This window comes from Myotis brandtii, unplaced genomic scaffold (genome assembly GCF_000412655.1).
Source record: "Myotis brandtii unplaced genomic scaffold, ASM41265v1 scaffold143, whole genome shotgun sequence".
Lineage (NCBI taxonomy): Eukaryota > Metazoa > Chordata > Mammalia > Chiroptera > Vespertilionidae > Myotis > Myotis brandtii.
In genome coordinates, this window is record NW_005355115.1 from 1,153,445 (window position 1) to 1,163,211 (window position 9,767).

A 9,767-nucleotide genomic window follows, 5' to 3' on the forward strand; every position below is an offset into this window, starting at 1 on the left:
CTTGGAAGGCAGCAGTGGGAACTGGTCATTCTTGTAAGTGGGAACTTGAATGTTGACTTTCACATGTTGGTACTCCTGACCCCTCTCATCTGAATAAGAGGCCTTGATCCATTTGAAAAGCAATGGCATGGAAGAAAACTAACCCAATGTAAAAACAGTGGACAAAAGTGAAAAGGCCATGACCTTTCCAACCTCTGACCATTGAATGTTCCCATCATTTTCTATAGTTCTGTTTCCTTGGGCGCCTCATGTTAAACATTGAATATTAGGGAGTCACTGCTTATTCTACCGAACACAGAAGTTATTGGAAAGAGTGATGTCATCTAATTTACTTCATGCTGCCAGGCCTGTGGGTCACCCTCCAGAAGGCCCGGTCCTCCTTGGCCCCAGAAGATGTCACTTTCTTTGTGTATATTCAATTCGGCATTGTCCTTCTGGCTGCTGGACACCCACCAAATGGAGAGAACTCTAAGAGCAGAAATGTGGAAATTAAGAGATAGACAAAACCACACGCCTCATGTCCTCTGCTGTACACAAATGCAAGGATACAGAACCCATTTGAAAGGAAGTCAATGACCTGCTTTTTTTGTGAAGATTGTAGTCTATAAGAGGAAACATACAAGAGATTAACTGTAATATGGTAGGATATAGTAAGATTGTAGGGTAAAGATGTTAATTGATGGATGTGTCACATTCCACAGAAACAGAGAAGGTTGAAAAGGTCAGGAAATTGAATCTGCTTTATAAAAGGCATCACCTTCCACCATCTGTTCATGTATTCAGTAAACATTATTAGGCACCAGTACTGTGTTATGCACTGTGCGAAGGCCCAGCAATACAATTCTTCCTCCAGGAGAGAAATAACTAATAGTTGCAATTCAGTGCCATAGATGCTCTGACTGAGATGCACACAGCGAGACACGGAAGTGCAGAGGAAGGGCACCTCAGCCCAGAGGCAAGTGATCAGGGACTGCCTCCCAAGGGTGTTGAGCCTCAGACAGGGAAAGAGCTTGAAAAAGAGAGCATCGCCATTCAGGGACCACCACATATACAGTTTAGCAAGAGTATAGGTTTTAAAGAGAAGCTATTGGGGAAACAGCAGATCTTTAAGAACTGGTTGTGTTCTCCTATAGCATTTGGAGGAAAATAGGAAGCATCTCTCTTTCTCTCTCTTGGTGTGTGTGTGTGTGTGTGTGTGTGTGTGTGTGTGTGTAGAATGATGGATTTATGATTTAGAAAGTTCACTCCAGTACTAGAGTGTAGGGAAGTGAAACTGAAAGCAGAGAGACCAATCTGGAAGCTAAACTGATTCAGTAAAAATCTGATCCAGGAAATAAATGAAGTACCATACTGAAGGAGAAGTGGAGGGACTGGAGACAAAGGGATAGGAGAGGGATTGGGGTATTATTTAGAAGATACAGAAAATGGCCTCAGTGCCTAATTGGATATGGAGGGTGATGGAGAGGATTGAATCGATGATGACTTCCAGTTTTCAAACCTCTTGGGCTAATAGTATTCATTAAAGGCTATGACCTCTAAAAGGGTTTGAACACCCTTTGAAGAATTCAAGACAATCCACTGGAGTAAAAGAAAAAAAAAGCAGAATTCCATTTACATTTTTCTGCTTTTTAGTTTCTATTTGTATGTGTCTTATAAAGTAGACAGTAAATGAATACAGTAGTATTTGTACATAACTTTTGGGGAACTTGAGGTGCCTATAGAACATTTAGGCGATAAATTTCAGTGGGTTATAAGGGTCTAGATCGACAAGACTGTCCAATAGAATTTTCTGTGATCATGAAAATGTTCTAATTATTTACTGTCCAATGCCAGTAGCCACCTATGGTTATTGAACACTTGAAATATGGCTAGTGCACTGAGGTACCGAAAAATTCTTTTGTTTATTTAAATTTAAATAGCCACATGTGGCTAATGGTTACCATATTGGAAAGCACAGATCTAAACTTAGAAAGAGACCCAGGCTTTCATTTAATAAGAGTTTGTACTGGCTAAGCTTGTTACATACATTTTTAAACAATTTCATCATCCCAACTACCTCACTGATTAGAAAGTTTTATACAGGCACACCTCAGTGCCAGACCTCCCCAATAATGTGAATCATAATCTTTTTTTCTTTTTTTAAAAATTTATTGATTGATGAAGATATTACATATATGTCTTTATCCCCCCATTCCCCCCCGCTCATGCCCTCACCCCCCTGTTGTCTGTGTCCATTGGTTAGGTTTATATGAATGCATACAAGTCCTTTGGTTGATCTCTCCCCCTTACCCCCACCCTCCCCTACCTTCCCTCTGAGGTTTGATGGTTTGATCGATGCTTCTCTGTCTCTAGATCTGTTTTTGTTCATCAGTTTATGTTGTTCATTATATTCCATAAATGAGCATAATCATAATCTTTTTTGCTGGTGGAGATCTTGCCTTCAATTGGTAAAATCACAACATCTGTGAAATGCAGTAAAGTGGAGCACAATAAAATGAGGCATGCCTGTGAAAGAAAAGAGTAAGGTCTTCCTTTATCCTTTTAATAGTAAAAGTTTATATTGCAAAGAAGAGCATATTTGCTCTGAAATATGTGTACTTTCTAGATATTCTCTTTGGTAGAGAATACTTACGCACTTTTCATAACCAAGTAACAATTTTATATTTTTATTTCAGATGGCTTGCTATGTTAGAAATTGAAATGTGTATTATTTTATTATTTTATTATTATGACTGCAGTCTTCTGGACCCATTGCCAAAACAGGTGAGTATTTTCAGAATTTTGAATAGTATGGCTTTTAAATTCGATATGAACTCTCACCCCTGGGTTTTATTTTTTGTTTATCTTCTTAAAAATTGTTATTATTGAAAGTATTACAGATGTCACCATTTTCCCCCATTAACCCCTTCTAGCCCATACCCAGGCCTTCACCACACTATTGTCTGTGTCCATGGGTTATGCATATACTAGTATATGTGTACAAGTTCTTTTATTAATCTTTTCCCACCCATCCACCCACCCCCACCTTCCCTCTGAGATTCATCAGTCTGGTCCATACTTTTATGTCTCTGGATCTACTTTGTTCATCAGTTTATGTTGTCACCGCTTGGTTTTAATTAGTAGAGATGAGCTACTCATTCCCTCTTTTAGACCTGATCTTAACAGGTGTCTAACATTGAACCAGACTAAGAAGATACTCCCTTAATTCTGCATCTAATCTATGTACTCCATCATCACAAGACCAGGACCCAATAGCAGTATTTCCACCACCTAGTGTTGGGCCCTCTTCAAGGAATTTACCAATGGTAACCCCTTTTCCTGTGTTAAATAAACACGGCCTTGATATTGGGCTTGTTTCCCTAGAAAGATATGTCTGTGGGTCCAAAAGTGAACCATCAGTTTTGGAGGCAGGTTGTAGCCCTTGATCCATTTATGGAAGAAAACGAACCCAATGTAAAAACAGTGGACAAAAGTGAAAAGGCCATGACCTTTCCAACCTCTGACCATTGAATGTTCCCATCATTTTCTATAGTTCTGTTTCCTAGACCAACAGCTCTCAAACTGGTGGGAGCATCAGAATCACCTGGGGGCTTTGTTAGAATACAGAATACAGGCCCTACCCCTAGATTTTCTGATCCAGTGTGTCTGGGGAGAAGCTCAAGAATTTGCAATTCTAACAAGTCCTGGCCCTGCTGATGCTGCTGGTCTGGATACCACACGTTGAGGACCACTGTCCAAGGGGAAATGCGATTTAATTCCTAAAGTTTGGAAGTCATTTTGAAAATTCTGGATAAAAGGTGCTATTTAAACTGAAGATGCACTCGAAGGGCTATTCACATAGCATTTTGTGCTTTGGTTTAAGCTTGATATAATGAGGCTAATCTATGGAGGGATAAATAAAACCCTTGGGTGACATTTCAGTAGAAATTATGTAAGTGCATAAGTGACACAGACAATATTGTATTACTCACAAAAGTGCACCTTTCAGCACTTTCCCCTAATTCCTTTTGCGGTTCTATTTTGAGAACAAGTAACTATCAGTCATGAGGAGCTCTCAGAATCCTACAATGAAACGGGAGTCAAATACCCTTCACATAGGTTCTCAGCTGAGGACAGGGTTTTGGGTTTGTTTGTTTGTTTTTAGCAAAATGAAGATCAGGGCCTGGCTTTACAGGCACCACATCCTGGTCCCTGGTCCCCGAGTCACATTTTTGCCCAGATGTCAACTATTTCCCCACCAGCAAGAAACAGAAACTCCTTTTCAGATCAGAAGGATAACCTTCCTCAGAGTCACATGACACCAATGCTGGAGATCAGTCATTGTGATCAGATCCCCAGGCAAGATATTCCCAGCACTTCCTTCCTAGCTAAAAATCCTGTTAGTTGTATTTATTATATTATTTTACATACATCCTAGTTCTGTGTTGATACTACTAAGAACTTTTTTTTAAAAGACATGCTATCTCAGTTTGTCAAAAGTACAGGTCTAAGTGAATTCTCGTGATCTCAAAGGGCATTCTATTTCATAAATTCTTATTCTAGAAAGAGAAAGATCAATGAAAATTATGTAATTATTGGGCCTGTGTTACTAAGTTGTAAAATGAGGTGATCATAGAACTGCAGGAAATGACCTTCAAATGTCCATGTTCTTGTAGGATGTGGGAGGGGATGGTTGCCGGGGCATGTTCTGAACATTCTGTCATGTGCAGAGAGACCACTGGACTTGAAAAGGAATATGCTTGTCATAATAGCAAAAATCAAATGCTAGAATCCCCAGATTAATTTTACAACAGCCCATTGTTTTATTTTACCTCAGAAGATCTTAAGAAATTCATTGAATTTCCATTCTCTCCCATTAAAAACCAAACAATAAGGAAACACAAAGCTCTCCAGAGTCTATGGTTGGATAGCAAAAGCAAGCACATTTGTACTAATACAGTGGGGTTTTGTTTGCTCGGTTGATTTTATTCTCTTATACCTTTTGGCTGGTCAGGGGACGGGAGGCGGGGGGGAGTCGTCTCCATAGGAAATCTCATAAAACCTCTGGATTCCCGTTCTAGAAAAACACACTCCTCTTCATACACACAGAATTGTGTGTATGCAATTTCACAGGATCCACAGAAACCCTGAACTCATCCTCTCAACTCCCCTGAGAGGCTCCTGGCAAAGGAGCCCATTCCGGGCCATGTTGCACTCACACTTGACAGTAGACTAATGACTTAAATTGGATCCATCTCGTCTTTGCTCACTTCTCCTCTCCCCCTCAACCCTCACGGCTGGCAGAATAGGTAGCTTTTCTTTTTCAAGCTTCCAAGCCTCAGCAACCTCTGTATTATTTGCAATAAACTGACCACCTCTCATCTCCATACACATTTATTCCTTGTTCATAACTAGAGAGAAAGAAATCAGAACATTTGGAACCCACAAAATATCCTTTTGGAAGTTAGGAACTTTGGTCTACTGTAATAGTGATTCATTCATACCACCAACACCTCATTTGCTTTTTATTTTATTTTTAAGATTTTATATTGATTTTTAGAGAGAAAGGAAGGAAGAAAGAAAGAGAGAGGAACATCAATAGGAGAATGAAACATGGATCCACTGCCTCCTGCACGCTCCCTACCAGGGATAGAGACCGAAATCGGGCCACGTGCCCTCACCAGGAATCGAACCAGCAACCTCTAGATGCACAGGATGACACCCAAGCAACTGAGCCATACCTGCTAGACTTATTGAACTAAATACTAACTGATCCATACCTGCTCAGTTGGGTGTCATCCTTTAAAAAAGGCTTCCTTGCTTTTTAAACTTCTATTACATGGCATAGAGATCTCACCCAGAGATTGTAAGTCAGGTGTCCCGGTTAGGGGCCAGAAATGTAGAAAGAGTCTTGTTTGTGGTATCCTGTTTAGCCAGACAAAGTGAAGGGAGGGTAGCTGGTGAAACTGATGGGATGGCCATTAGGAGAAGGGATTGCCTTCTTTTCTGTCCCTTGAGTGGAAGGCTCAAATCGATAAGATTCATCAAGCAAACACTTCCAATTTTCTAAATGTAAATTCTGTATCTTTTAGGGATAATTATAAGTGAATAAACTGTAGGTCTAAAACTGTTGATTTTATCTGTCTCTTAATTTCCACATTTCTGCTCTTAGAGTTCTCTCCATTTGGTGGGTGTCCAGCAGCCAGAAGGACAATGCCGAATTGAATATACACAAAGAAAGTGACATCTTCTGGGGCCAAGGAGGACCGGGCCTTCTGGAGGGTGACCCACGGGCCTGGCAGCATCAAGACTAAAACGTGCTGCTGAACCTTTGCTTTAGTATTTAGTTCAAGAAAATGTCCAAATGGTGCCTGTGTCTGCAACCTCAAGAGTAAACCAAGAATCTGACATCACTCACTGATATGAAGACCCGAATACGTGGTTTACAGAAAATGTTTAAGTGATCAAGAAGAGGAGGCATTTCTTAAGAAGTTGGAATTTGGTTTATGAAAAACTGTATTAGAACCTTAAATAGTAATAATGCCATTTGAATGAAAATCTGATTACAGTAATTCACCCTGAAGGCAACATACTTAAATTTCTCTGTTGAGAAAGGCTAGCATCAAAAACATTAAATAATGATTTCGGGAAATGTGTATTTTTCTTAATATGATTCTTAACTAGCAATTGGAATTATCAAGCTCTATTAGTATAATTCTTTATTGTGAACATGTCTGATGCTAAAAGTATGAATAGCCCAGCCGGTGTGGCTCAGTTTAGCGTCATCCCATGCACCAGGAGGTCACCGGTTTGATTCCCTATTAAGGCATATGCCTGAGTTGCAGGCTTGATCCTTGGTAGGGGTATATAGGAGGCAGCTGATCAATGTTTCTCTCTCATCAATGTTTCTATCTCTCTTCTCCCTCTTCTCTCTAAAATCAATAAAAACATATTGTTTAAAACGTAAAAATAAAATGAAAGCTTTCTAAGACCTGTGAAGATAGGAATTATGTCTTACACTCATTTCTACACTCAGCTACACCTGGGACAGCACCTTCCCTATAAGACATTTAATAAATGTATGTAGATTGATGTATTGATTTGTATGTATTTCAATTAAGGTGAAAGCACTCTTGACTCAACTTGTCTGTAATCACAATTTAAGATACTATTTTTGCTAATGTATGGAAACACAAATATAATGATGTGTCAAGGCAGATAACATTTAGCTCCATTACTTGAGACTTATGCCTGAAGTGTTTTCTATGAAATCCAGAAAAGAAATTCTGTCATCTTCAGGAGAAAATATGACAATAATAACAGAGTGGTCAGTGATGTCATGATTTGTCCTTTAATATTCAATAAAAAGCTGCTTGCCTTCTTCATTTCACAGTAAGTAAGCTTTGTAGTGCATGCCATCCTCTGGATTATTTGCTCCCTGTGCTAGAATTATCTCATGGTGTTGATAATGATTGCTTAGTCATCTGTTTCCTACCAAGGAGCAGATGACTCCCTAGGAGAAAGCTAAGTACTCGGAGTATATTAACTTTTCCAGACTAATACAGTGATTTTTAAAGCTTAGCTAGCAGCTTGTAACTCAGCTTAGCAGGCTCAGGGGTCTGGAGACCGAAGGGGCTGAGGAAAATGTAGAAGTCCCCAGCAGATTTGAGAGTTGCAGACTAATCTGGCAAATTCCTCTAAAGATGCCAGGTGTGTTCTCAGGGAAGGCTCACAGTGAAACACTGCATTTGCAAATGATACACACTTCAGCTGAATTTGCAACCACTCAGGGCTAGTGTTTAGTTCATTATTGCTCGATCAGGATGAATGTTAGCTGTCAAGTTTATGCACTTTAAAAAAAGAATGCACCACCATTTAATTCTGCAGTTCTGTCAGTAAATGCTGAACTCTCTTGTTCCTGCTACCAAATAAAAATGAAGTTATAATCTGTGTCCATTTCTTTCCTTGGAACACGGAAAAGGAGAGTTGGTGTTTTTGGGGGGTTTTTTTGGTGGTTTTTTTTTTATCACATGTGCCACACTGGCTACCTCCACAGGGATGTTCTGCATCTAGATGATCTCACATTGTGTTAAAATATGATCAAAACCACATTCAGAATTCCATTCTCTTCACCTAACCAGCTCTGCAGTCACCCCGCACATACCCGCACTAAAACTTGTCACTCCACCCATAACTGCTTGTCCTCTGAGGTTTTAAATCAAGACAGTCTATCTCTGGCCAGAGCCTTCTACCCTCCTGGTTCTCTCATTTATTCCCAGAACACTTACTTTTCAGCGTCACAGGGAGCCTAGTTCCCCAGCTGACTACCAGCTTTCTTCTGCCTCCACATCCTCCTCCACCTGATGCTCCTTAGGTTACCTCCATCCTCATGACCTAATTACCTCCCAAAGGCCCCACCCCTAATACCATCAACTTTGGGGATTAGGATTTCAACATGAATTGGGGGGGGGGTGCAGGGACGCAGACATTCAGACCATAGCAGGAAGTAATCCTGCGCAGTGGTTTTCCTTTCTAGTAGAGTTCTGGCTATGTATTTGGCTCCAGTGGAGGACGCTGGACAGCACTCACAAATGAGGTGCAACTGAGCACTGTGCACGGGGGACCCCAAACTTAGTGAAGCAGCCTGGAGCCTGCAGATGGGAGAGGACCAGGACACCTGGCTTTCCTTAGCACAATGTCCTTTGTTTCAAAAAGGTGTTTAGGATAAATGTTTCCATCTTTCTCCATTAACTACTGGGCTTGGATAGATTTTTAAAACTTATTAGGGTTTTATTCATTTTACAGTCTTATTTCTTGCCACTTTAATAAATGGCTATCGGTTATTACTGGCAGGAGTACAATTTTATGTGTAAACGATTTGTTTTCTTGATAAAATGCCTACCACTTTCTAGAAACCACCACTATGACCTTTGATCACTCGAGCAATGACTATGTGCCTAGAACTTGCTAAGCCCATTTCATCCACCCACTTATTTTATTCTGACAACAATACAAAGCATAGGCTTGTTTCTACTATTATCCCCATTTTTATAAATGAGAAAAGTGGAGCTCAGAGAGGCTGGGTGACTTACTGGAGGTCACATAGCTAGTTTGCCTCACAATTCATGCACATGCTCCTTAGATTTTATTGTTGTTGCTGTGAAAGATGAGCATGTTTAGAATTATATAGGTAAGTGGAGGTAACATCCTGACTTTACTGCTTAAGAGGCTGAAATCCAAGCAGGAGAAATGTCATGTTATGTGCCCTTGAAGGATGTTCAGTGACTAGTGAAACAACCCTCTGAGTGCGACGGTGTAACTGAACCGTTCTTTGAAGGCAAACAATGGAATAAATGAGTAAATTTCTGATTTATTTCGGCAACAAAACATTTCTTTCCACGACCTATTCATGTGTAGATCCCCCAATAAAAAAAAGCAAATAAAAGATGATCAATTTGACTCAACATTTAGTTGACTGCACATCATTATCCACAGAATTGGTTATACACCTCTGCAGAGCCCAAGGGTCAAAGAGGTACAATTTGAAAAACACTGGACTAGACAAGCTCTGTGTTGTGGAGACATCCACTGCCCTCTGAGTGTTAAGTGCTCCCCCAAATTCCCCTGTGCCTTGACAGTTACTCAGGGTCATGGGGCCAGTTTGGCCAATGGGCTATAGGTAGAAATGATGTGTCAATTCCAAACACAGGCATAGGGATAGAAAATTTATTTTCCTCTTCCCGTGACATTGTGACAGGGGAGCTCTGCAACCACAAGAAAGCAGAGCT

At 40.3% G+C, this 9,767-nt stretch overlaps 1 protein-coding gene across 6 annotated transcripts in view; it reads left to right on the top strand.

Annotated features, from left to right (window-relative positions):
* LOC102256355 (24-hydroxycholesterol 7-alpha-hydroxylase) overlaps positions 1-6,806 on the top strand; it is a 70,814-nt gene extending 64,008 nt beyond the window's left edge. For 3 of the 6 annotated variants that reach the window (XM_005860938.2, XM_014535352.1, XM_005860937.2), the window contains 2 exons: positions 2,676-2,763; positions 6,152-6,806. In XM_005860938.2, the coding sequence (XP_005861000.1) occupies positions 2,676-2,763; positions 6,152-6,223 (160 nt within the window). In that variant the 3' untranslated portion in view covers positions 6,224-6,806. Of the gene's footprint in view, positions 1-2,675; positions 2,764-5,060; positions 5,256-6,151 lie in introns of those variants that run through there. The other 3 variants (XM_014535354.1, XM_014535351.1, XM_014535353.1) reach the window with 3 other exon arrangements.
* The last annotated feature ends 2,961 nt before the right edge of the window (positions 6,807-9,767 follow it).